Source organism: Centroberyx affinis, unplaced genomic scaffold (genome assembly GCF_046629955.1).
Source record: "Centroberyx affinis isolate AG114_WGS23_722 - 3 ecotype Tasmania unplaced genomic scaffold, CSIRO-AGI_Caff_v1 ptg000576l_1, whole genome shotgun sequence".
In the NCBI taxonomy this organism is placed as follows: Eukaryota; Metazoa; Chordata; class Actinopteri; order Beryciformes; family Berycidae; genus Centroberyx; species Centroberyx affinis.
In genome coordinates this window covers 1-27,349 of record NW_027279216.1, presented here as the reverse complement: position 1 = coordinate 27,349, position 27,349 = coordinate 1, and the positions used below count along the sequence as shown (strand labels likewise).

The following is a 27,349-nucleotide window of genomic DNA, read 5'->3' as shown; positions in this document are numbered from 1 at the left end:
TCTGAGACGGGATGCGGCTTAATGAAGACAATACATTATTTCAACTTTTAGGCCTACTTTTGAACCAGTTGGATCTAGCTCTTTAAATGTATCCGGTAAGTTTAAATAATAATATAATATAAATTAATAATGTTTTATACTCTGCATCTTGGTAAATGTTAGTGATGTTGCTAATAACAGCCCCACAGCAATGTTTCAAATGTTTAGGCTATTCCTTCTACCAACAGATAGCATGTGAATCTGGAGCTTCGCTTCTGATTTATTTCATTATTAACTTCCCTGTCGTTTCGTTAACTTATTAGTTCAGAGATTGCAGAATCATAAGCTATACCCACTCGGGGAAAATTTACTTGCGCTGTTAAAGCATGGGGAACAGAATAAAACAGAATAAAACAAATCTAAGCCTACAAGCTCGTGCGCTCTGGAAAATATAAACAAACAGTTCAATGCAAAAAACAATATCCATGTTAAGTCAAGCATGATCGAGTTATAAAATCTTGTTTTCTTTAAAACAAGTGGAGAAAATGCCAAAGGAGTGTGATACCTTCACTTGTTTGTTTTGTGTCAATATTATGAAATAAGGCAGAATAATGCGGTTCACTCCACTAATGCCACGTGATTCAAGGAAATTCTTGAAAAGATTCGATTTGCAGTTTTTTACTTATTGTTTTAAGAAAAACAACATTTTATAAAAGCTTCATTACCAGACTAAATGCATGTTTCTGCAGTGTTGACACTGTTTCAGCACCGCGGACAGCGCCGTGCAGATCCGCCGCCTGGGGGCAGGAGTTACAAAGATTTAAGTCCCTTTGTCCCGTGACGAGCTTTACGAGCAAGATTAGTCTCACCTTGGCCACATAGTTTACGACGAGCTACAGGCAGCGATGTAGTGGTAGGCTAAATAAAAAGGTGGGTAAACTAAAACCTACTGCAGGTGTACCGGCAATCATCAAGGAAAACAATAACCCATCTAAACAAAAATCAATTAAACTTTCAGAAAAGCATTATGCTTTATTCTAAAAATAGATAGGTCTACCATAAAATTAACGTTTGTGTCAGTTTAAAAGGGTGGGAAAACTCTATTTCGCAAATAAAAGGCTGGGTGAGGTTTGAGTGGTTTTACTCTCATCCGTGGTAATGACCAATATCACATTTGCTATTCCTGGAAGTTTAAACAAAGTAATGTCACAACTCTCAAACTGCAGCTGGGCGATTTACTTGGCTGAACCTCTGTTATTTGTCTTAGGAGTTTTGAAATCGGACAAGAAGATGATGCTCAGTCCAGACCAGCCCGGGCCCGACCTGCCCTGGGGCCAGACGGACACCGAGACCCTGTTGGACTCTTTCAAGGTGGAGTGCGCGCCCATGCCGGCCGAGCCCGTGGATGGAGAGGGTAAGGCGCGCTCCCTGACCGTGCCCGCTCTTAGCAGGGAGGAGAAGAGGCGGCGGAGGCGAGCAACAGCCAAATACCGATCTGCCCACGCCACCAGGGAGCGAATCCGTGTGGAGGCCTTCAACGTGGCCTTTGCAGAGCTGAGGAAGCTACTTCCAACGCTCCCACCCGACAAAAAGTTGTCCAAGATAGAGATCCTGCGACTAGCGATTTGTTACATCTCCTACCTCAACCATGTGTTGGATGTATAGGTTGTGAGGACACGAACAGCCATGCAGGCCGCCGTCAGCCACGAAGCTACGAAAAAACCCTATAATGATTTATAGAAGAATAAAATATCACAGCAAAACTGTAGGACAATGATACCACAGGAGATAAAAAAAAAAAATAAGATCACTATAAACGTATTATTGAGTACCACAGACACATAGCCTACTTTTAACACATCACAGTGGGAACCTGTAGCCTGCTTTAGGACTACAGTTCAAACTAGGCTTACTGTCACCAAATAAGAAAGACGAAGAAAGCAAATACCTGCTGTAGATTTTGAAAGCTGCTGTATAGGAGATTTGTTCATTGAAAACTTAAATGTGCAGGCCTCGGCTTTTGTTCAGGCCTATAGGCTATTTGTAATAACTGTGTTTGCACCAATTTATAAATATTTATTTAGTTGTCTTAATTTAAGAATTTAAGAGGGGATGTTGTTGTTTTGTGCACTTTTATTGACTATAATTAAGTCCCGCAGGCCGAATTGCAATTGCAACTGGGAATTTGGGTTGCAGGTATTATGAGGTTGGAAATATACTGTTAAAACTAAAATCACTGTTAAATAAAAAAAATTAAAAAAAACAAACATTTTATAGCTTACACTTTTTGCAGCAATGTTGAGGACTGTCCACTCATATACTAACCCTTCCTAGCCCAGAGGGTCTACTTTGCGTTTTAAAGAAAATCAAAGTTACAGTTTATTTAAACTTAGCCGAAAAATGTATGATTGTAGATTTTCTTTTAAAAAATGTCTTTGCCCTGGTCGTAGTTGAGGCTCTTATTTCAAATAAATGTCTTGAATTTGTTGTTTTGTTTTAGGCTATATATCATGTTCCCTGTCCCCTTTATAAGCACCGTGGTTTGAGTGAGGAGAGGACAGCGACACAGCGGGCAGACAGACTCTTTCCCCCCATAGATGGGGCAGGTGTTGCTCCAGACGAACCGAGACAACCACATTACGGCCCATCCGTCTGCCAAGTCTCCGGGGACACACACGCACACACACACACACACACACACACACACACATACACACAAGACAATGTGGACCTAAAGAAGAAACAACAGAGTCTGTCGAACAAAATAACACTCAAAACTAATGCCAGACATTCGCAGCAAAGCAGTAGATTTTTATTCAGGGTGAAGCAGCTATATAAATATTGATGCAAAATGGCCCACTACTGGCAGTCATAGTGGGCTAAATAGATTTTAGCCCATATTAAAAAAATATCCCTGAAACCCATAACATTAGTTAGTGTGGGACGAAGAATATATTCTCCTCAACCTGAGTGCCTCTTTCAACACAACTACTTGTCCCTTTGCTTTTTCTCTCCATTGGGTTAGACGCTCCTATTAGGCTACTCTTGTCTCTTTATGCGTGTCTCTGCGGTGTAATGTGGCCCAAGGGGTAGAGAGGGCATTGTCCCTGTCCACTCCAGCAGCAAGAGTGACAGGCCTTTGTCTGCACACTGAGAGAGAGAGAGAGAGAGAGAGAGGGGGGGGGGGGGGGGGGGGGGGGGGGGTATGGAGGGGGGGGGGGGGGGGGGGGGGGGTATGGAGGGGGCTGTAACCACATTGTGATATAAAAGGGGATGGGGAAAATGTTATAGCCTATACCTGTGATTATGATATTCTGTATAATTATAGCCCATGTAGGTCAGATATTAAAACTAGGCTACAACTGTAGGCCTATTTTCCAGTCAAGCTGTGCCACACACCAGGGGTCCACAACGATTTGAAATTAGATTTGATTCTTCTCCTTAGGTTGAATATGCTGGAATGTGTTGAAACAGGTTTGGAGGTTACATTATAGACATTTTCTCGCAAAATGTCATGCTTCGATATGTGATATTCTTCAATGTGGTGACTCGCCAAAGGCCATGTGCCGGTTTGGAAGGAGCAACACCGCCCTCTGTTGGCTGCCTGGCAGTGCCTGGTGGATGATTCATGGTTCATCATGGGGGAAAATTAAACTGTAGAAGGTTGAAATTCTAAAATGTAAGTTTTCAAACTGATTTTTTTGAATATGTTTCTCCTGATTGGTATATTTTAGATTTTTTTTTCTTATCCTAGGCCACTGCAGATAGGCTAATCTGTTTTCAAGAGAATTTTGCACCTTTTGCCTATGGCTTATATTATCCTGCTTTTTATAGAGGCCTTTCAAAAAAGCGCATGGGCCTTAAAGAGCACATCAACTCTAAATCACATTGGGCAGAGAATCGTTGTTGCACTGCACTTGAAATTTTTCAAGCATGTTGCACTTCTGGCCACGCCCCAATCAATGACGTCAAAGCAGGTGTTTTGCCTCTGACAGCTGATGCAAAACACCTGCTGTGACATCACTGATTGGTGTTTTCTGCCTTATATGATTTAGTGTTGAGTTGCTCTTTAATTCTATTCGTGTGTGTGTGTGTGTGTGTGTGTGTGTGTGTGTGAGGGCGGAGTCACTCATACCAGGAACACTTACAAGCAGGGGTCATCAGTCCCGGTCCTCCTCCGGTTTCCTGTGTCCTGCAGACTTTTGTTAGTTAATGAGCCACATCTGTTTGTATCTACCTGACACCAGGTGTGGCTCATTAACTGCCACGGAGGAGCAAACACCTGCAGGACACCAGGATTGATGACCCCTGACCTACAGTGGTGTGGCTTAGCAACCATTTAGTTGAGCTCATTGGTTTTCAATCCTGGACGCAGAGTACTGCTGATTTTCTATCCTACCAGACAGCTAATTGCATTTAATTGCAGTTAATTTCATTCACCTGGCAGCCAGGTGTAAATCAGAACCCTGATTAGATGACTAGAATGAAAACCAGCAGGGCTCTGGGTCTTGAGGACTGGGATTTAAAACTACTGGTTTAGTTACTGTCGAAGAACTGTATCCCACGGTGGAAGAATAATATTATTAATTAATATAATTATTATTGTCAATAAAACCTAACATTTATTGAATGTTTACGCTCTTCTTTTTTATACAATGGGTAGTGTCCCTACAGCATGGCAAAGCCCTGCATCCACTATAATTTTCCACCAAAACTTCCAACGCCTCTTATACAGATTAAATTTCTGGGGCCAATTACTGATGGCTGAGAAGATTTTATTATTTGGTAAATTACTGGTCACCGGAGCCCCTAAAGTCCCGAATGGTGATTTTTTTTTATCTGCGCGCACAAGATAATAACTTGTTCCCACAAGATAATTAACTTGTGCGCACAAGATAAAAAAAATATCACCTTTCGGGACTTTAGGGGCTCCGTACCCAAACTATCTTGCCCAGTATGGGGTTGTGTGCCTAAATGCTCCTAGATGTGATCTTTTTAAATATGGTTTCCAGATAGATTCTAGATGTATTTTTTTTTTTTTTTTTGCATATGCTTTGCTCTTTATTATAAAGATAAAAACCACAATATCAAATTTTAACTTGGGATAAGGTATGTCATACCTTGCCATACCCAGGTGACGCCCTTGCTTAGCGGGTCTAAACTCACTGCAAAGCACGACCTCTCGTGGCTCGATGCCTAATTTCTTCTTTGTAACAAGTGCACTGATGCCTCTAGCGTGTAGCCTATATTCCTACCTCCATCCTGCCTCCCTCTCTGGTCCTACTAACCACAATAGCAAGGCGCGTATGGAGGGGCTGCCTCTCCTAGCGGCGGTTCATCAGTTGGCTTTCCAGTAGGTGCGCCCCGCAGCAGCGCAGCGGCAGCACATCTCTCCACGCCGAGACGCAAGTGAAGGAATGGCACACTTTTGAAAAGGTAAGTAAACGATTTCGGATAGAGCGGATATCTGTCCTTTTATATACGATGCGGAGTGTTCACCACACCGGCGTCTCCAATGGCCAAAGCCCGAGACACAGCACGAGACAGGAATTATAGGCTGGTGAAGTTCAATGCTGCCGTCGTGAAAAAATGGTTTCCTTCTCACCAGACAGATGTAGCCTGTTTCTAGTCTGACAGATTACATAGATTGGGCTATATTTTGTGTCGCAAACCCTTTCAATTTTACCTTTCATTTGACTAGTACAATAGATAATCGTTTGTAAATACACCGAACCAACAGAATGCATGCGTGATTTGGGGTGATAGCTTATATATAGCTTATGGTGTTCAGGATGAGACTGAAACGAGATCTATTGTAACCGAAGCTGTAGCTGTGTAATAGAGAAGTAACGTGTCTTGGTCTCTCAGCCTCAGCAGCCTGAAACCTAAATGGCGTTTCAGTTGAAGCTGGCCTCTGATGTGAACCCTATATACCCTATAGACCTCCAGTGGGCTGACGGCGTGTTTCATGCTGCTCGCCATCATCAGCTGTCCTGCTGCTCACCTATTCTGACAGCACACTGTGCACAGCTGGGCGAGCTGTTAATATGGGCTTGACTGAGGCAACTTCACGTGCCTCCACTAGCTCTGCTAAACTTAGTCATTTCTACCTCAGTAGCCTCATACCCCTCTGAGACATGATGGTGCTGTGAAATTGTACAGCACCTACAGCCATTTATTATTGAATAGTGCTGATAGGTCCCATCCAGTGAGGTTTAGGGGTAGGCTACGCTCGGCTGGGAGCGGTGGACCTTTGAAATAGATGAGTCATCCCTTGAAAGATATCAATTCTTGCCCTGAATGCTCACTGCGGAGTAGATGTGACATTGATCTCGCCATTGTTCACCTTCCCTATTTTTAAAGCTTGTATTCAGGCTAAAGTTGCAGTGTAGTCTAGCTGTGATCTACCTTTCAGATACCTTTAGGCTATTCAGGGGCATTGGCATTCTGCAAAGCATGGATGGCAGACTGCAGAGTGCATTATGGAGGTACATTAGTATATTTATTGACACAAAAGCACCCAATACTGTTGTTAAACCAGGCATGTTGCCTTAACTCCGCTCTGAAGAATGTCTCCCAGACCCCTCCTCCCACCTGCACCACTTCTCCCGCTCTCTCTCTCTCTCTCTCCTTCAACTCTCCTTTTATTTCGTTCCACATGAGGGGATCAGGAGTGACGAAGTTTGCATTCCAGAGAACTGTGTCAGCTCTTAACTTTCTCCTTTTACTCTGTGTGTGTGTGTGTGTGTGTGTGTGTGTGTGTGTGTTGTGTGTGTGTGTGTGTGTGTGTGTGCCAGCATATTGTAAGGGCAGCAGGGTGGGAGGGGCTGATATACTATCCTGTCACACAAAGGTCACAGGTTTGATCTCTGCCAATACCAGTTTCCATCCCTGACAAATATCTTTGTGTAAGGCTTTAAACCCCAGGGTGTCGCAGTGTTCTGACCCCACTGAAACACCATCTAAGGGAAAATATACAGAAAACAAATTACTAAATTAATTACACTGTGTATCCTAGTGGTTAGACCCACAAAATTTAAAAAAGGCTTTTTGCAGAGGGCTCCATGTCTGCGTATCTTTGGCTTTGTCTGTGTGTTTTTGGTCAGTCAGTGTTACAATATTATGTTAATCAACAGCTGTTCCTCAGGGTTATCTGTAGTCCATGGGGGGATTGGAGATTGCTATCACTATATATAACACTGGCCGACACTCTGTCACCCTTTATTTGATTTCAGAGAGCTTTTACCCAGCTTACTGGACTGTGTCAATGTGTGTGTGTGTGTGTGTGTGTGTGTGTGTGTGTGTGTGTGTGTGTGTGTGTGTGTGTGTGTGTGTGTGTGTGCGTGCGCGCGCAAGCATATTTTGTCTTTAATTCCACTCAATTTGCCACTTTCAAAATAAGTGCTTTGTGTTTGCGTTATGGTGAAATAATGTATATGGTAGGCCTGTATGTTGTAGATGGGATTTGGTGGGTTGTAGAGTGCTTTTAAACTGTCAAACAAGCAAACAAAGCAGACTGCCAGCTGCTGCATCTGGCACATTATGGCGCAATGCCACCAGGGCAGGGCACACCGAAAAGAAGGAAGGCAAGAGGGCTAATGAGTGTAAGGGAGGGAGGGCACAGATGCCATGGTAACCAGGCCTCGGTGCGTACTCTAGATGAGGTATGAGGTTGATCTGTGCCATACAGGGTGCCAGTGCTGTATGGCATTCATGAGTAATAGATGATCTGGATCGGCAGGGAAAGGATTCCTATGAATAAACTGACCTGTCAGTTGTTGTAGCTTCCCCCCATGGAGACCCACACCCTGCTGCTACTGTAGAACAATTTCTTAACATTGTCTCTCTGGAACAAGACTAAAAACGATTCCCTAACAGCACACACATGCCTATACCTCTGAGTCTGACCTTGCATAATTAGCTCCCACTGTGCCACAGACTTCATCCACTAAGCAAACACATTAATGAGTGTTTGTTTTACATTAGTGTCACTTGCTGCTCTCGTGAATTTCTCCTCAGTGCAGCCAACCAGAACTGTCTGCAGAAATGCAATTATGCTTCACCAGAGCCGATATTTTCTGTGCAGTGTGCTGTACTACTCAGTTTCTGGACGGACAGACGTAGGCGAGGCAGGCAGCCGCTCGCTCACATCCCCTGTTATTCCATGCTTTATTCATGTTTATCCCTTGGTTTGTAATTGATAGTTTTTCTTACCCTGTGGCTGTGATTTTCCACATGGCCTGTTTCTCTGTGCCTCTTCATGCTCGTCTCGTGGATGAGTGACTTCTCAGAGGGATCGGCCTGGCCCATATACCACCGCCACACGTTCAGAGATCAGCGCTCTGGGGGTTAACAGCTTTTATTCAAACCATAGGCTTATTCATTTAACCATAAGGATGCTTAGTGTGATGAGAGGCCATTGTTTGCTCTTTGTGCCCTCTCTCCTTGCCACCCCCACCCTCTCTTTCTTTCTCACACACACACATGAGTGTATCGCACAAATTTACTCTCAGCAGGGGTGATTGATTATTGCTGCTAGAAGGGCCCTCCTGCCTCCAGTGTTACCAAGGCAACAGTGGACGCTCCAGATGTGGGTTAGAGATGAGAGATGACTCTCCTCCGTCTAACTCCGGCTGGTGTTAAAATTTGATGCCCTGACATCAGCTTTGATGCTGTGAGTGGTGTGTTCCAGTTATGTTCAAGTCCATTATTTATTGAAGTCTTGCATATATATTGCTCAGCCTTGTTCGACGTTATGTTCCCTGCTTGTAAATAACATACGTCGCGGCTCAGTGGAGGCAGATGGTATATACTCTCAGAAGAAAAGGTACAGCATTGAGCCTTTTGTCACAGAGGCTGCTTTTACACCTGTTTTGAGTGGATTATAGTGGGTTATCGTGGTGTGTCTGAAACAGCATCCCACCCCCAGCTTGTGTCTGGCACATGAGAAATCCTATAGACAGATCCTATAGTGGTAATGTTATTACATAATTCATAATATAGTATCATATCTGAATACATTCTGTAACAGTCCTAATGGCAAATCTGTGGTTTCTCATATGCAGTAGCCACATTTCCCATGATGGGTATTTCTAATGGAAGGAAAGACGAGCACTCAAACCCCCCCCCCCATGTCATCCTAATGCAAATCAGCCACATTTCAATGTTTTCCAATAACTGCAGCTTTCAGAGCATCATCACCATGCTGCTATGTCGATTTGCATCCTAATATGCTGAATAGGCTATTTTGGTGTTTTATATGCCCCATCGGTTAGAGAGATAATTAATAGCCTCTAAACAGGGCCTGAGAATGCACAATATTTGCATAATCCTGGTTAGTAAAATGAGACTCGGCCGGGGATAGTGATTGGCAGGTGGTTGTCAGGACAACTGCTGGGGGACAGAAAGAGAGTAGATTGAGGTCTAAATGAATGGTCACGCATGGTGGGATGCTAAGACATCCTCATGGAGCACACAGCTCACATTAGGGCCCAGGAAGGGAGTCTGGCAGATTCAATCTGAACCCATTACCACTAAAATGAGAACGACACGATGGAGAGTCAGTTCAAAATGAGTCCATTTTGGAGAAAAAAATCATTCCCCTCAGTCCATCATCTAGTATCACAAAAAATAAAGGATTGAAAGGAGTTATCTTTTTGTTAACCAAGGACATAAATTGCTTAATATTGTTTAAAAAGTACCACAATTCGTTTTAATTGTGTGTTATCAATCATTTTGTAAGACTAGGTGTCACTTTTTTATAGCCACCTTTTTAATATGCGCAATGTTTCATTTTGAAACCTAATTCTTCAATGTTGTATCTTCAATATTTGAAACTGTGCTTCTCTCTGACGTCCATTATTCTCTATTTTGCTTCCCAACATGTGTGTCTTTTGGATACGTGGCATAGAATAAAGCTGCCTGGTCCATAATTTAATGATAGATAATCTTATGCATCTACCTGCCTTTCAAATCCTCTTATAGGCCTGCCTGCTAGCGAAGAGAGGAATTGTGTAGAGAGGCATAGCATGCCACTAGTCCTCTGTCATAATGTAATGGATCATAGCTCTAATACTCTGATCACTGGTTGTCATTCTTCCCCCATGGAAATGCATTGAACGCTCAGTATCAGCAAATGCCTGTACAGCTTAGTACTGTACAGCCAAATATAGACTAGAGTCTGCATGAGCAACACCAGGCCGGAAGTACATCTACTGCATTATTTGTTAGTTGTAGCTTGCTCTAATGCAAAGCTTTGATGGGAACCTGTCTGTCTGTCTGTCTCTCTCGCTCTCTCTCGCTCTTTCACTCTCTCCTCTCTCTCTCTCTCAGGTCAATGTGGCCTCTACAGCAGCTCTCCTGGGTAGTTGTCATCGCAGATTCCTGAGGTCTTCTGCAGGCCAGTCTCTATAGCAACCCCTCCCTCTTCCTGTGTGCCGTTGCCAACTTGCCCTCTCTGCCACACGTCGAAAATCTCCTCATTTCCCCAGCCAATCGCTGGGCCCGAACTCCGTTGGGATGGACACCGAGTCGACCCACTCAGGCTACTCCTATCACTCCAGCCGCTCCGGCAGATCAAACCGACATGGGTATGTTTCATGCCTGCTTGCCTTACTATCTGACTATCTGTGTGTCTACTGTATCTGTGTGTGTGTGTGTGTGTGTCTGACTGTATCGCTCTCTGTACACATACTGCATCTCTCACGCCTGCCCTTGCTATGTATGTCTGTATTTCATGGAATACATTCAGCGCCCGTTGTGTGCCTCAGTAAAAGGCGCTGATGTTTGCTCTGCTGCTTTTTATTTGACAGTTTGTTGTTGTGTGTATTTGTTTTCGATTTGAGCAAGCCACATGGAAAAATAAACGAAATGAGAGCGAGAGAGAGAGGGAGAGGGAGAGGGAGAGAGAGAGACAGAGCGAACAAGCGAGAGATTGAGAGACGGACAGAGCTTGTGGATTAGGGTCGTCACAGCTGAGTGGCTCTAACCTATTTCACTGATTCACTAGGCCTATTCTGTAAATGAGAGAATAATTCGATCCCCCTCGTCTCCGCTCCTCTCTCCTCTGCTTAGCTGCTGGAATATTCATTTTGCACGGGAATGTTTGTGTGTGAGTGTGAGTGATAGACAGAGGAAAGAAGAAGATTTTTATATTCTGTCATTTAGCAGACGCTTTTGTCCAAAGTGACTTACAATAAGTACATTTTGTCAAACTGACCGTATGAAATGGCATAATGTAAAAGATTTTTTGATCTTGTGTGTGTCAATGTGTCTCCCGCACCTTTCTGAATGAGTCTATTGTTATTTGTGTGTGTGTGTGTGTGTCTCTTGCAGGGAGCGAAGCCGTGAGCGGCACAAGGCCAGCAGCAGTAAGGACAGCAGTCGCTCTGAGAGGTCTGTCATCATCAACCCCCCTGACACGCCCTCCCAGAACTCCCCCGTTCACAACGGAGAGCCGCTGCCAGGAGAACCATCACCGGCAGCAGAGCATGGAGACGATGCCCAGGTACTGATCCAAAAATGAGTGACCTGCGCTGCGTTGTCCTTAATGTGGAAAATAAATGTGGAATGGAATGTGTGAATGAATGCAGCCTGGTTTTTAGAAGTGCATACTTTCAGACTTCCTTTAAAGTAATCCCATTCCTTTAGACTCAATCAGAAGACCCAGTGAGCCATCTGTGAACTCTGCACCATGACCTTCTAAACTCATCCTCACACAGCTGGCTGCTTATTGCTGTAGTGCCTGGTCCATAATCACTATGGCGACAAGGGACCAAATAGGTCAGAGGATTAGCATCCCTCTTCTAGCTCTGGACGGATTTGTACGGACTGTGCTGCGTTGTAGTGTGTGTGTGTGTGTGTGTGTGTGTGTGTGTGTGTGTGCCAGTGGGTACAACTGTCATGTATGTGTGCATTTGTATCTGTATTCATTTGCATTATACTCATTATTTACAGTGGAATGGAAGTTTACGATTTCATGATGGCCTTGAAAGCAGAGCATACTGGTAGCAGTCATTGCACTAGGCGCAGAATGTTAAAACCATTTTCACTTGTGCAAAACATCACAGATTCAGAAGCAGGCTTTCATTAGTCAAATAGAAACAGGGCTAGCACTTGCCCCAAGTTTTTGCTGAGCACTGCAAGCAAAAAAGGTGTTGAGAAGACGCAGGCAAGAACAACACTATGATAATGCTGTAACACTGAGTGGGCTTTAGCCATTGGATATTAAACCAGAGTATAATGCTGTGGGGATAAAGATCTGGGCAAACACTGAGTGATCATCATTTAAATACAGAGGGGGAGAGAGGAAAACATCAGTGAAAGGTGAACGAGAGATGGAGAGAAGTGTGAAGAGAAGTGATAGACAACTAAGGAGAGCGAGGAGGAGAGAGAAAGGGAGTGGGTGATAGTTATTGTTCTTGAGAGACTCTGCCTTGGGCTGACCTACTTGAAATCTATAGTAGAAAGAGAGCATTTTTTCAGTGCGTATGTACTGTCAGTGTGTGTGTGTACAGTATATGTGTGTCTGTGTGAGAGACTGACAGAGAGAGAGAGAGAGAGAAAAAAGTGTGTGTGTGTGGCCGTCCACATGCTGCATGCAAACAGATGTGCTTGCCCAAACCGATAGTAAGTATAATTTCCTATGTGTAGGATGTGTACACGTCTTTTTATTCAGCCAGCCTTTCTGACAATTTCTGATAGATCTGACCTATTTTGCCGCCTCGCTCGGTACCCCCCTCTGGTTGGTCTCGCAACATTCCATGCTGTCATGTGATCATCAGCTTGTAGTTTATGTCCATTGTCTGCAGTGAAAGGTAATCTGCCATTGTGTTACATTAGCCCTCCAGACAGATGTGTCCAAATGGCATACCACTACCACCACCACCACCACTATCACCACCACCACCACCAATTCCACCCCAGCTAGTGCTTTAAGAGCAGTTCTGTGAGATGGCAGAGTGAACACTAACAGGCTCTAGTGCAGAGAGGAATTCTCATAGACTGAGATTAGCTTTACATGCAGCCAAACACCACTCTGAGGAAAGCTGATATGGATAATCCTCTATGTTTACACGCATGCCTATGACATAAGGGTATAGTCTTGATCTGTGTGTGTGTGTGTGTGTGTGTGTGTGTGTGTGTGTGTGTGTGAGTGAGTGAGTCATAGAGAGGGTGCCAGCCCTGGAACTGTGAGACTATCCATGCTACCTTGTGAGACTGAGACATTATGACTTTGTGCCAGAAGGCAGCAGCTTGGGTTTCTTCAAGATGTCAGCTCTAGCACCACTAAAGCGTAGCCTATCTGTGCGTGGAGAGAGGCACATAGTGTGATTTTGGTATTTCACTCAAGCTCGTGTCCTTGCTTCTGTCCAACGTGCGCATGCACGCACACACACACTTACAGCTTTTGATGTTAGAATAACCTACACTGTAAAAAGAATGACGAAAACAGGAGGAAACCTGCAAGGCATTTTAAACAAATGCCATTTGTTTTTGTCTCTCCTATCTCCTATGACTCATATCAACACACAAACACACACACACACACACACACACACACATACACACACATACAAACTACACACTGACACACCACGCAAATGTGTCATTCTAACCTCCACCCAGGCCAGTGGGTCTTCGTTATTGTGTTTTGTGTTTTGGCAGACTGTCCGGGGTGTGTTTGTGTTTGTGTGTGTGTATATGTGTGTATGTGTGTGTGAGAGTGAAAGAAAGCAGAGCTAAGCCTATCATTTAGTCCGTTGTTTGTTGTTGTGCTTTGTGATGGTGTAACAGGCCTAACCATAATCCATATTCACCCACAGCCAGGAAAGGCTGCCAAGCAAGCAGCAGCCATCTCTTTCTCTCCTAACCCTTCTCTCTCTCTTTCTCTCTCTCTCTCCTCCTCTACTCGCTTTATATAGAGATCAGGCCTGATTAGTGTAGTGTTAATCTTTGGGATTAAGCCACTGACGGTCAGTGTTAATGGTTGGTTTAACTGTGTATTAGCTGGGTCAATAATACACTGTTGTCTCTCACTAACTGAGAAGTTACCATGAAAGCTTGTCTTTATGAAGTCCTTGGCAGGGACGATGTTAAGGAGGATGAAATGTTCAGAATGAGGAAGAAGCTGATTTAGAATATGAAACATTAGTGTGCACAGGCTCTAAAACAACATGAGCTGTCTAATTTGAAGTACATGCACATGGTATTTTTGCATTGTCGTATACCTCACTCATTCAGATGCCTATTCAGATGTCTGAGGTGTGGATTGAGGTTTTACTGTGCATCGTTCACAGGTTGTGCTCAGACTCCAAAGGTAGAGACCCTGTTAAAAGAGTTGGCTTAAGAAAGAATGGGAGTGAAAGGAGAGAGATGTGAGAGGAATGGAAATGAGATGGGATAGTAAGCGGAGACAAGGCTGATGACAGTAACATTTTCGGAGCTGACCTCCGATCACACACATTACTGAGACAGAGCCACAGGATGAAATGCTGCTTCTGTATTCCCCCGCCTACTGTCTCCCTCTGCTCTTCTACTGCTATCCCACACTTCAACCCCCCACTGCCATCCTCCTCTCTCACTTCCCCTCCCTCTCCCCCTCTCACTTTCATTCATCCTCTGACCCCTGCTGGCTTCCTCTCCTCTAGCATGGTTGAGTTAATCGGGTGAGCGCAGTAATGGAGGGCAGAATTCATACTTATGTGCCGCATTCATGCTCTTACTCTCTATTTTCCTGATTGCCAATATGCACGGCCAAGGTGGATTTCATATTTCACATTCAACAAATAGTCGCAGGGAGCACTTAATCTGACACAGTTTCTAGCACCTCCTTAATAGCCTGGAGAGGAGCGGTTCACAGTGGGACACTCTAGACAGCCACAGTGGGTTATCAGGAGAGTAGCAGTCAATGGTGAGAATTAGTCTGTGTCCGTCCTGCCCCCTACCTATCTCTTCGCTCACAGCCTGCCTCATTTCCTAACAGCTTCATCAGGTAGTCAGGTCCATATGGCCAGAGTATGGGGGTTTTACACACTGTGTGCTGTAATTAAGCGTGTGTGTGTGTGTGTATGCGCAAGTGTGTGTAACTACAACGGCTTATATTGAGCTCATCATTTTTCTATCCCTCTACAGTCTTTCTGCAGTGGCTGCTCCTGTGATTGGTGGTAGTGGGAGGAACATGCAGTGACACTCTGGGAGAAAACGAGTGATTAATTACATGAATTAATGACAGGCAGGCAGACAAAGAATGAATGCCTCTGTAAGCAGACTTGTCATTCATTTCTTCTAGCTGTGCCTCTTTCTTGGAAAGATGTATGCTTAAAATGACCCTGCCAGCTAGGGAAAATAAAATTTGACTCTAATTTGCAATGATGGGCCTGGAAAGCATCAGCTTTTGTTGTGACTCAGTGTACGTGTAGCTGTGTATGTGTATGTGCGTGTGTGTGTGCATCTGCATATGTATTTGTGCGTGTGTCCTTGTATGCCTGCATCTGGTTACCTGAATATTGCTGCATGACCCATCCTGTCATCCTGTATCACATCAATGGGACTTTGAAGGCTTGCCATAATGAGGCAGAACTCCAAGAAAATCAAACGTCTCCAAATAGCATGTAGGATGTGATGTGTGCGCGGTGCATAAAATCTGTGGTGATTCGTAGTCATCATCTGTTCTGGCCTGTCACTCTCGTATTTGTGCAAAGAAGGGGGGAAAATAGGATAATGCAAGCATTGTTGGTTGTCTGATTCAGGTTTATATTTGTCAGTTGTTTTGCCAATTTCATGTGAATTTCCCTCCATGTTTCGTCTGGTCCGTCTCTTTTTTAACCTTCACTTTATTCGGTTCCTGGGAGAAAGTGCTTGCATGCTCAGACAGGTACAGTCCAACACATCAACAAATGTACATCCACCAGTCGTAACACATCTTCCCTTCATCTCCTGTCAGGATGATAACTGGGGGGAAACCACCACCGCGGTGACAGGCACCTCGGAGCTGAGTCTGTCCCAGGAGGAGGTGGTTGGCCTGGGGAAGGGGACAGAGGACCGGACCCAGAGCTGCCGGCGTTACGTTCCCCTGGCTCTGGGCCTGTGCTTGGGGCTGCTGGTGCTGGCCACACCCCTGGCCTTCCTGGTCCTTCCAGCTGTAATGTGGCCAGACAGGCTGCAGGCGTGCGGCGCAGCCTGCGAGGGCCTCTTCCTCTCCATCTCCTTCAAGCTCCTCATCCTCCTGCTGGCTGTCTGGGCGCTGTTCCTGCGCCCGGCCCGCGCCGGCCTGCCCAGAGTGTGTGTGTACCGCGCCCTCCTCGCCACACTCACGCTCCTGCTCACCATGTCCTATTGGCTCTTCTATGGGGTCCGGATCCTTGAAGCACAGGTGGGGTTCAAGGAGGAGTTATGAGTGTGTTTTCAGGGTATCAGCTGATCCTTAAAAAGTCTCAAATTAAATGATAAAAATTATAAAAAAGTACTGAAATGACTTACAGTTTTTAGAGGTAATATTTTTTATCATGTAATGACAGGTTTATTTTTATATATTTATTATATATTTATTTTTAATATGAAATTAGATTAATGTATTGACAGATTCTTTGAATTTGGCGATATCTAGTCAAAGCAGAGATTTAAGATTTAAAAAGCAAACAAAATAAGGCTACGGATGCAGTTTCGCCAAATGATGTGAATGGCACCAGCAGTAATGTCACGTTTATCTTACATTGTATTACTTGCATGTCCACCCTTAGGTGAATATAGAACAGGGTTAATACAATATGCAAAATATGTTTTGTTTTCATCGTATCTGCTGTAATAAACACAGTTGGACATTGTGTGCCTAAACTGTTAATGTCCTTTTTCTTGTACTTTTATAGTGTTAGGACATTCATTATCTTTGTACTATTGGAAATAGTCTGTTGTGACAGTTTAGTTTTTTAATTCGGTAGATAAAGTGGTCATAAATTCCATTCCAGGTAGCATTTAAAAAGTCTTAAAAAGTCTTTAATTTGGCTTCTTTAAACCTGTGTTAAGCATTTGGGAAAAACGCCTTCATATTCATACTGACAACCATATATCTTTAAAATCACACATCGCACAGCGCATACATAATCATAGGAACTGTCAATACAACAAAAAAAAGAAAATCACAGGATTCAGAGTTAGGAGGTTCTCACCCTACAGCAGTGTATGTATTGATAAAACCTGCGGTGTGTCTGAGCAGGATGAGGACTACCACGGCATCGTCCAGTTCGCCGTATCCCTGGTGGACTCCCTGCTGTTCGTCCACTACCTGGCCGTGGTGCTGCTGGAGCTCCGCCACCTCCAGCCCTGCTACAGCGTGGGTGTCATCCGCTCCACCGACGGAGAGACGCGCCATTACAACATGGGACAGCTCAGGTACACGTGCTCACTCTCTGCACTACCTTCGCCTATGTGATTTACATGCAGTTTATAATTAAATAAGAGGATTAAAGAAACTATAAATATCAGCCTTTTACATTTTCACATGAGAATGCATCTGACACTGCCAGAGGCTTTGTAAGTGCAGGTGAGCACATGCGCACACACACACACACACACACACACAAACACACACACAGATACTGTACACATCCACACACAGAGTGATACTTAGTCACAGTCATTACATTCTACCATGTTGAAGTATGTGTGTAATTGGAGGCTCATGTCCAGAGGGAAGAATGGCGGTGGCAGTAATTGAGTTACTCATCATTCAGTCTCCTTGTCCAGTTTGCTCGGGGCGGGCTATTCTAGGAGTCTGGGGGGAGGGATGGGAATGTGCTCCAGACAGGCTCTGATCCTATGGCTGACTTATTTTGTCCCTGTTATGATCAAGCGTGGGACTATGACAAGGCTAAGAGACGTCAGTGTTATTTCAATAAAGTTGTGTGTCACTAAAAAACAGACATCGCTGACCAACTAAGACGCGATGGATTGGTTTTTGGTCTGATTCTGCCTGACTTGGCATGAAGGTAGAGAGGAAGGTCAAGACTTGGACAGGGGCAATAAAATCTGCTGTTATGGGAGTAAATAATTTGATCAATTCAAGGCCTTCTGTTCAGTGGGGATTGTTCAAAGGGATTGTGATTCCAATTAGTTAATCATATGAGTCAAATCATCCAGGACAATGTCTTCCTGCTGTCTCCTTCGGTCTCTGATTTATGTCTCTCTGACTTCTCTCTCTCCCTCTCTCTCTCTTTCTCTCTCTCTCTCTCTCTCCCTCTCTCACACACGCACTCTCTCTCATATCTCACACAGTATTCAGAGGGCAGCTCTGTCCATTCTGGAGTTCTACTACAGAGATTTTCCTCTCCACAACCCGGCCCTTCTCTCTGCCTCTAAACACCGAGCTGCCAAACACCTGGCTGGATTAAAAGTCTACAACGTAGACGGTTAGTTGCCTCGTCTGCCTCATTAATTACCTCTTATCTCATATTATATTTAAATTGTGTCTCAGTTGGTCTCCCTCTCATCGTTTCCCTTCGTTCCATATACCTGGTTTACCGGCTCTCCTCCTTCCACTCTCTTGTTGTGATGTGTTTTTCTCCATCTCCCCCTCTCATGCCGTCATAACCAGCTTTTAAAAACAAACTGAGAGCGTACCTTTTGGACAGTAAGTACCGATAAAAGTCCTCCCCGTCACTTGGCACGGCACTTTATCACAGGAAACTGCTAATCTCATGGTTCAGCTCACTCCCATCTTTACCCCACTCTGCTGCCTCTGTGCGCGGCGTAATGTATGTATTGCATCCTATACACACACACACACACACACATATACACACACACTCCAGTCTAACTGTCGCTCTACCATGCTCTAGATATGCAGCCTCCCCGCACCCACACCCACATACACACACACACACACTGCAATGCCACATACAGCACACTTTCCTCCAGTTAAAAGGCTCCCCCACCCCCCACCCACACACAACCCCCACCCGTCAACCCACCCCCCACCCGCTGCACGGCCTGGTGATTGTGATGATCTACGAGAGAGATGCAGTATGGGATATGGTGTCCTTATATCACCCCCCTCCACCCTCCACCCCCCACCCCCGCTATCAAAGTACAGCGGAAAGGCCTCTAGGGGCCGTGGAATTTCAACCCTTCAATAATTCATCAGAGTGAAGCTCATTCCTCACATACCCCCACATCTCTCCCTCCTCCTGCTCGCCCCGTCTCCGGCTCGGCTCCCTCTCGCTTTCCTTCTTTTTTTTTCTCCCCCTTTATTTCATTTTTTTGCACTCACTCCAACCCCCCTCCCCTCTCTAACCCTCTGCCATTCACTCTCATAACATGCAGGCCAGGATTTTTCACGTTCACCTATATTACCTATATTATTTTCTGCATTTATGCATGGAAAATATTTACAGTGCTCCATCAGAAAATAATCTGATGAATAGGATTCAGGTATGGTGTTTCAGCCACATGCTCTCTCTGTTTCTCTCTCTCTCTCTCTCTCTCTCTCACACACACACACACACACACACACACACACACAGGTATGCAGATCAGATTATTAATGATTTATATCCTATACCTGACCTGCAGGGGTTGTATTCTCCAACCTCCCCCAAACTGTACTGATCTTCATGAATATGGACCAGATTTTACTCCTCCAGAGTCCCCAGGAACTGTATACTGCTGTACAAGCTCCATTAGCTTTATGGGTTTGTCACACAAACTAATGAATTCACAGAGCTAACTGGAACTATGGCCTTTGAAGTGTAAAATGATGAATATTTAATCCACTCCCCCAATAAAAAGGTTTTACCATCAGTCTGTGTGAGTACTATAATTAACAGTCTCTATGACTGTGACAGCTTCGAGATAAACTGGCAGGATGCCCCAGATATGTAATGAAGATTAACATGCACCCTCCCCAAATCTTGAACTTGGAAAATCTCAGTGGAACATAAAATGGTCGTAATACTGACCAGAAAGGCTGATTCACAGTTGTTTTAAACCTCCAGCATCAGACCTAGTACGCTGAAGTGGAAGATCCCGACGTTCCTCCCATCTGACCTTTTCTTCCCATGATTCAGATTGAGATACAGCCCATTAATCAGAATCCAGGGCATCAGGGGCCACTTCCTCCAGCTCCAGCTGATATTACCATTATGCCTCTGTCCTCTCCCTCGGTGCAGGCCCGGGGAGCACAGCGGGGGCGCAGCCTGGTAATGGGAATCAGTCACGGGCGATGGTCACAGCTGCCGCCAAGCGCAAAGACAGCACCCACAACGAGCTGTACTATGAAGAGGCCGACCACGAGAGAAGGGTCCGCAAACGCAGAGCCAGGTGAGAAACGGGAACAACGGCGAAACGACAGCATGTTGAGTTGCTTCATAATCATTAACACAATATAATCAAGTAAATGTTGTGTGTACACTGCCTCGTCAGGCTGGTGGTGGCCGTGGAGGAGGCCTTCACACACGTCCGCCGCATGAAGAAGGAGGATGAGCGTGCAACCCCCTCTGACATTATGGATGTGCGCGAGGCGGCGCTGGCCATTTTCCCCTCTATGGCCCGCGCCCTGCAGAAGTACCTCCGCACCACCAGGAGGCAGCACTGCCACAGCATGGAGAGCATCCAGAAGCACCTGGCCTTCTGCCTCGTCAACAATATGAGCCCTAAGGTAAGCTTGGGACATCTGATGTGGTTTTTAACCCCTATCTTTAAAACAGAAAAATGAAAAAAATTATGTTTTGTGAATATTTCAGGCTTTCTTTTTTTGCTCATTCATGACACAGCAGGCAGTTTTTACAGGACTTAAACCTTCCATCAACTTAATATCAACCTCTTAATATCATGCTGGTACAAAGCTAGTTTCCTCTTAGTGAATACAGTAACAGCAGTGTCTGTTTGTGTGTGTCCAGGCCTTCCTGGAGGCCTACCTCGCCCCTGGTCCTACCCTGCAGTACGGCCCTGAGCGCTGGATGGCTGACCAGTGGACTTTGGTCAGCGAGGCGTCGGTCACCAGCGGCATGAAGGAAGGGACAGAGTTCCTGCTGAGGTGCCTCGACTTCAGCTTAGCTGTCACTGTCAAGAGCATCCCTTACATCCGAATGACTGAGGAGTACATCGACCCCAAGTCGCACAAGTTTACACTGCTGCTCCAATCAGAAACCTCAGTTTGAAAGACCGGCCGTAACACAGTGGGCTTGTGCTGCTGATCTGGGCTTACAGGACTGTTAGGATTATCTGACTGGATTTTTCAATTCCAAAAAACACTTTTTGTACTTTTTTTGTACTTGTGTTTTACACCTTCTGTCTTTTTCTCTCAAATTATTTGCTCACATACAATATCGTTGTGAATTTCTTTGGGCACAAAGCTAGCTTAATAGATTGAATGATCGGATATTCAACCCAGGCAACGCGCTGAGTCTTTGTCCCTGGAGACATGAGAGAAGAGAGGATAAAAGACAGAGAATGGGAGGAAACATGCTTGGATCTCTCTGTCCTGACACTCACAGAACACAGTTCAGGTATTCCTCTATGCACTACAGATGACCCTCACAAATTTTGTTCTTCCTTTATTTGCATGTGCCAGTGCGTGCCTGCTTGGGTGTTTCAGAGAGTGAGTGCTCATGATTTAAGAAGCGCACACAATTGTGTGGGTGTATTGGTCTAAGAATAAGTGTGTGTGTGTGTGTGTGTGTGTGTGCGCGCGCTCGCGTGTGTGTGCGCTCGCGCGTGTGTGTATGTGTGTGAGTGTGCTGTACACCCTGGGTCTGTCTCGACCTGTCTCCACTTTCTCCTTAGCGTTGCTATAGTAACCGAGATATTTTCCTATTGCTTGGTCGCCCTTCTGATATGAACAAAACCCTTTTTCACCAAAACGGCTCTTATCCAGTCTCAGTCTACAACTCATGCAATGATTATTTAACTGTCATGTATTGCAAATTTTATGTATAGTATTTATATGTGTATATACTTTGTCCCTATATACTTTTTATATCAAAATTGTGGATTGTTTGAATGTTTTTTTTTTACCTTGACTGGATTTTTTTTTACCTTGTCTGTCTGCACTGTATCTGTGGAGATAACTGGACTGTAAATAACCTAAGACATGTTTGTAAGTGTCAGACAAATAGCTGGAATCATGTGGACTGAACCGTAGCCACAGTGCAGCTTAATACTGATGTAGGCCTACCCAAGAGATTGTGAATGAACACATCTGACCACGCATTATCTACAGTTGGTTTGTACAGTAAGTGTGTGTGCGGTGTGCACAGGGAGGACTGGTTCCCTGTGTACTGTTCCATCAGACTTCATCTTCACATCTTAATGACAAAACATATGCCCCAGATTTTTTTTGTCTTAATTCAACATGAAAGGACCCCATTATTACAGTACATCTTTCCATGGCATAAATCCTGTAATCCAAATTAAATATACTCGGCTTTAAGGTTCTCATCATCTTCCTAAAACAATGCATAAAAGGCATAGAAGATTATTTAAACTGCTCCCGGTTTTCAAGAGCAATTGAGACTTTCTCTCAGACATAATATCCTTCTCCAAAATTTACAGTCACTTAAATCGCACTGGCATCAGTGTTTAAACAAGTGTTGGAATTTAATAAGTTAGTGTAGATGAACTTATCCAGTGTCAGTATTTCTAGTGTCAGTATTTCCAGCGCGGACACCAATTCCTGAGAGTGTCACACTACTGCCACCTATCTGCACCCATTGGAAACACCATTAAGGAAATACTTTGTCTCTCTTTGAGCACCAATCAAAATGTTAATTTGTATGAATATTATCAATGTATTTCAAATCCTCTCTATTTACTAAGCCTGTTATGTTGTACATTTATATTTACACAAGTGTTACTATTGTCACTGACAGTATGTGTAGCTTTGTTTAGGATTTTATAGTATTGATGGTTGTGGGTAGTATGATGTCTCCTTGACTACACATGTGCCTCGGTTACATATATTTAAGGATGTGCTCAGTATACATGTGCAGTTGTGTGTGTGTGTGTGTGTGTGTGTGTGTGTGTGTGTGTATGTGTGCGTGAATGTGTGTGTGCATGAGAGAGAGAAAGAGTAAAAGAGAACAGTAAGAAGAAGAGAGCAAGTGATTGCTTTCCAAAATGTCATGCAGCTGACAAGTCATGAGTTTTCCCCGGCTCCTTTTATAAGACGAAACATGTAAAATCACAACAGCTGTGTCAAAGTCACATTTGTAAAAAAAATAAATAAATATTTGTATTGACCTTTTCAAGACATTTGAATATGATTGTGTTTTTATGGAATGCTGTATGTATTGATAGATGAGAGATGTGTCATCAGCTATCTTTAATCAGTAAAGTGAATGTACAGCTTTCGGTAGGTAAGTCTGGTATTTAGGGTTTACAGTGTAATTACTACATGTAATTAACCTAGTTTAACTACATTTTGCAGTAGCTTAGTCCAACCAATATTTGGATAGTGTTTTTGTAATTTATTACTTTTTTGTCATTTTGAGGCATAGATAACTACAGAAACTACCAATTATTTTTGTCTATAAAAGAAAAAGAAATAGCATTTTTTCATCATTAATTTTTGTAAAGATTATTTTTTATGGTATTTCTGTTTTATTGGATAGTACAGTTGAGCAAGAGATACAGGAAAGGGGGGGATAGAGGGGGATGACATAGACAAAGGTCCCAGGCCAGATTCAAACCCTAGGTTCGTCTCTGGCAGACAGAAACCTGAGTGAAAGAGTGCCGAACATTATATACAAAAAGTGAACATTCCTTGCACTTCTTCCTGTGATGAACCCAGGTAGGATTGTTTAGTTTGTGTTTATGTCCAGACTAGTTTCTGGCATGCAGCTGTGGGTGTTATAAACACAATGAGCATCCATTGCACTTTATTTCAAATAAAATACGATTTTTTTTTAACATCCTAATCAGTGGGATTTTTGCAGTCATGTGATTTTGTATTATATGACACTGCAGATAGGATCATTTTTACAAAGTATTTTGGACTAGGCCTACTTTTTCTAAGTAACTAGTTAAAGCTGCTACCTGTAGAATCTTAAACTTGATGACTTTAGCTTTGAGTTCCTAATCATCTGTCCCAATGAGAATTATATATTGAGGTAAATATTCTACACGTAGGCTGCAATAGGCGACTTCAGTAAACTGCACACTCCTTGGATCTAAGTTTCTTCTTCTGAGTGGCTAGTAGGCCTATTGGTGGAGACAGTGAAAGAAAAACTTTTTGCAGCAGGTTCAGCCATTGCTCGCTTTGTTTTGATTTGTCACTTCCCTCCAATGACTGTACCCGACACTAGAAATTAATTGTTGCGGTCTCAATATGTAATATGATAAGACAGGTGTATTTGTATATAAAAAACTCACAACAAAACTACTTTCTCTTCAGGATAGCTTCGCTGTTGTTCAGCTTCTTCCAATGTGAAGTAACTGATAGCTTGTAAGACTTCAAAGCAGCTTCCCCAAGACTGAAGCTTTGGTGTTTGGTGTCTGTGTGACAGAGAGAGACAGTGAGTGAATATCTAATGGCCCCTTCCCCCCAACCCTGGACCACAAGAAGACAGAAAACACTCCTGCCACAATATATTTTATCTGCTTTCATTGTGCAGGGAGGGAGGCGAGGAGCAAGCAATGAGTCAGTGAGGGAGAGAGAGAGCGACAAAGCAAAACATGGGAAGAGAGAGTGCTGGAACACCGGAGTGCAAGAGGGGAAGAGAAACATGATGAATTAGCATTCAAATGAGCTTTCCAGCGTCTATCCAACAGTGTAATGATGATATTATCTCCCTGTGCAGCTGCTCCCTGCTCCATTGATTCAGGTGAGAAATAAACCCTGAAGATGGAGAAGGAGGAATAAGTGAGAGATGAGAGAGGAGATTAGGTCTGCTGTTGGAAATGGAGATTGTCAGCGAGTGCCTTAATGATTTCAAAGCTGCAACCCCCGGGGCAGAAAATGTATCCTACTCCGTCTAGGTAAAACGAACATTTAATCTTATGTTGCGTTACCTGAATAGAGGATGCAAAACAAAAGCAAAATGAAAGGGAAACACACAAATACCACCCGGTTTGCTTTATTGATATTGAGGGCAATGAGCCGCAGTAATTAACTGATGTAATCAAACAGACTATCAAATAAAAGAACTAAAGTTTAGAAAGTGCTGCTTTTGGTATTCAAGTTTCAGTCGACTTGCTATTCCACAGTTGGGGTAAGTTCTCTCTTTCTTTCATTCTTTCTTTCTTTCTCTAGTCTAGAGACTTGAGCCCTCACAGTATATCGGATTAAAAGAAGACAGAGAAGAAGTTCTTCAATGACAAAGATAATTTCAGTTGACTACATGTAATTCTAACATTCTCAATACATTCATCTGACATCTGTATTATACATTTACACTGTGTTGTGAAGTAAATGTCTGGTCCAGACACCTCTGCTGTCTTAAATATATTTTTTTCAAATGCATTTTTCTTATGCATCCTAAAACCCATTCCAAGTTTTTTTTAAATATCACTGTCATAAAATGACATCTTTGCTTGTTAAATAGACTTATTATCAATTTTCACACCATCCAATACAAATTCCGTTTTACTTCTGAGTGAAAAGTAAACACTATTTCAACCTGACCCAGTGGTTTCACTGAAGTCAAGTCCAGATCTGATCCACTCAGCCTGAACTCAGAGTGAAGAGATATAATTGGTGATAAAGATTTACAATTCACAGTCTATGGATTATTCATCGTCGTCGTCGTCATCATCGTCATCATCCTCTTCATCATCATCGTCTTTATCATCATCATCGTCATCATCGTCATCATCGTCATCATCGTCATCGTCGTCGTCATCGTCATCATCATCGTCATCATCATCGTCATCGTCATCATCGTCGTCATCGTCATCATCGTCATCATCGTCATCATCGTCATCATCATCATCATCCTCAGTGTTGACTTTGCCAGAGAGCACGTCTTCAATCCAGTCCTCCAGCTCCTGGGCGGTGGGCAAGTCCTCCTCATCGTCCATCTCCATCCACACACTGTCGGCCTGCACAGAAGAGACACAGACAGAAAGGTCAAATGATGTCAGGAGGGATCCAACACACTATTCTGACCTCTATGGGTTTTATTGGACAAGGTTGACATGGACTTACATCAGTAACATTGACGACTCCGATCTGTGGTCTGAACAGGTCCACCTTGAAGGTCTTCTCCCAGTAGGGGATCAGCTAAAGGGGGTTAGAGTGCATTAGACCTTTGGCTACAGAGCTGAGTATCTATCCACATCTTTGGTTTAATGTTTCACCGCTTTCCTGTCTGCCTTTCTGTCTGTGTGTGTGGCGGTGTCATGGCTCACCAGGGGGAAGTCATCGGGGTCAATCCAGACAATGCTGAGGTCCGGGAGATGGGTATTGTCTCGGGCCACCTCCTTCAGGATCTCCAAGAACTCATAACCATCTGGGAGAAACCAACACATCAGGACACAAGAGTTAGCCCTGCAAGTGTGGTGTCTAGAGCAATAATGTTCCAGGGGCTCATGTGTTCAGCTGCCCTTCCAATAGCCATCAAGTACTGATTTGATATATTTCGTGAAGCAGGATCACGGTGTTGCTCTCACCAGGATCCTCCTCCTCTGCAAAAGCCACAATGTGGATCCCTTCGATGTCATCCTCCTGAGAAATAGAAATGTCATGTTACTGTAAATGTCAAGTATGGAACCGGCAGTCCTCTGGAAAACTAAATTTAGAGTTGTTAATGTCGCTTCTGCAACTCAACAAGCCTCACTCACCCAGGTCTCAAACATGTCCTCTGCACGCAACTTTCTCAGAGTTGGTCTGATAACACAGAAAAGAGAATTGCATCACACATCAACTCCATGGATGTTATGTGCAAAGTCCTCAAGACATTCATTCCTTTAAAAAATCTCAAAGAAGAGGGTCAAATACACATTAGGTGTGTGTAGTACCACAATGCTCTTTCTTTACCGTCTGTGCTCAGTTATGAATTCCACCAGTTCCTCCTCAGAGTGTGGCTTGCCTGGGATGGTGACGGGCTCCTCCATGAAGGGCTCATAGAAGTCCACCTCGTTCATCTTCAGTGTCAGCTCCTTGGCCACCTGAAACACCAAGGAGAGCTCACTCAAGAGACAGTGACAGGTCTATTTATTTATCTAAATGTCTTTCTTTTTTCCGCATTAAATGCTATGTTACTCACAGATTTCTCAAAAGTGGCAAAGAATTTAATGTAGGGCTGGAACTGCTCTGCAGCTTCTTTGAATTCATGGTAGTCTGAGGATCAAAAGAGAGGAAAGGCATGAGGAAGAAAAGAGGGATAGCGTAGGAGTTGGAAAAATGAAATTACAAATACATAATTTCATAAGTAGTGCG

General features: G+C 43.8%; 3 protein-coding genes across 4 annotated transcripts; 2 read left to right on the top strand and 1 right to left on the bottom strand.

The window, feature by feature from the left end:
• LOC139643196 (helix-loop-helix protein 2-like) lies at nucleotides 1-1,644 on the top strand. Its single transcript, XM_071518378.1, has 2 exons — nucleotides 1-95; nucleotides 1,247-1,644. The coding sequence occupies exon 2, from the start codon at nucleotides 1,270-1,272 to the stop codon at nucleotides 1,642-1,644; it is 375 nt and encodes a 124-aa protein (XP_071374479.1). The 5' UTR covers nucleotides 1-95; nucleotides 1,247-1,269.
• Nucleotides 1,645-10,497: 8,853 nt separating this feature from the next.
• Nucleotides 10,498-21,131, top strand: LOC139643195 (vang-like protein 1). 2 transcript variants are annotated; one of them, XM_071518377.1, is made up of 8 exons: nucleotides 10,498-10,568; nucleotides 11,323-11,485; nucleotides 15,923-16,351; nucleotides 17,192-17,367; nucleotides 18,250-18,383; nucleotides 20,142-20,292; nucleotides 20,395-20,629; nucleotides 20,871-21,131. In XM_071518377.1, the coding sequence occupies exons 1-8, from the start codon at nucleotides 10,498-10,500 to the stop codon at nucleotides 21,129-21,131; spliced, it is 1,620 nt and encodes a 539-aa protein (XP_071374478.1). The 2 variants fall into 2 exon arrangements, with proteins under 2 accessions (XP_071374478.1, XP_071374477.1); XM_071518376.1 differs by having other exon boundaries at nucleotides 11,314-11,485.
• Nucleotides 21,132-25,074: 3,943 nt separating this feature from the next.
• On the bottom strand, nucleotides 25,075-27,254 carry LOC139643187 (calsequestrin-2-like; the record flags this gene model as incomplete). Its single annotated transcript, XM_071518366.1, has 7 exons — nucleotides 25,075-26,010; nucleotides 26,117-26,191; nucleotides 26,320-26,420; nucleotides 26,581-26,635; nucleotides 26,752-26,797; nucleotides 26,948-27,078; nucleotides 27,177-27,254. Coding segments are annotated over 7 exons (798 nt in total), but the record flags the coding sequence as incomplete, so codon positions are not given.
• Nucleotides 27,255-27,349: the final 95 nt, after the last annotated feature.

Bases quoted from the DNA above. Each gene is read 5' to 3' on its own strand.
- LOC139643196 (XM_071518378.1), top strand. From the start codon at position 1,270: ATGATGCTCAGTCCAGACCAGCCCGGGCCCGACCTGCCCTGGGGCCAG.
- LOC139643195 (XM_071518376.1), top strand. From the start codon at position 10,498: ATGGACACCGAGTCGACCCACTCAGGCTACTCCTATCACTCCAGCCGC. The intron at 11,486-15,922 runs GTACTGATCCAA...ATCTCCTGTCAG, and splicing joins AGCATGGAGACGATGCCCAG to GATGATAACTGGGGGGAAAC. The intron at 20,630-20,870 runs GTAAGCTTGGGA...GTGTGTGTCCAG, and splicing joins TCAACAATATGAGCCCTAAG to GCCTTCCTGGAGGCCTACCT.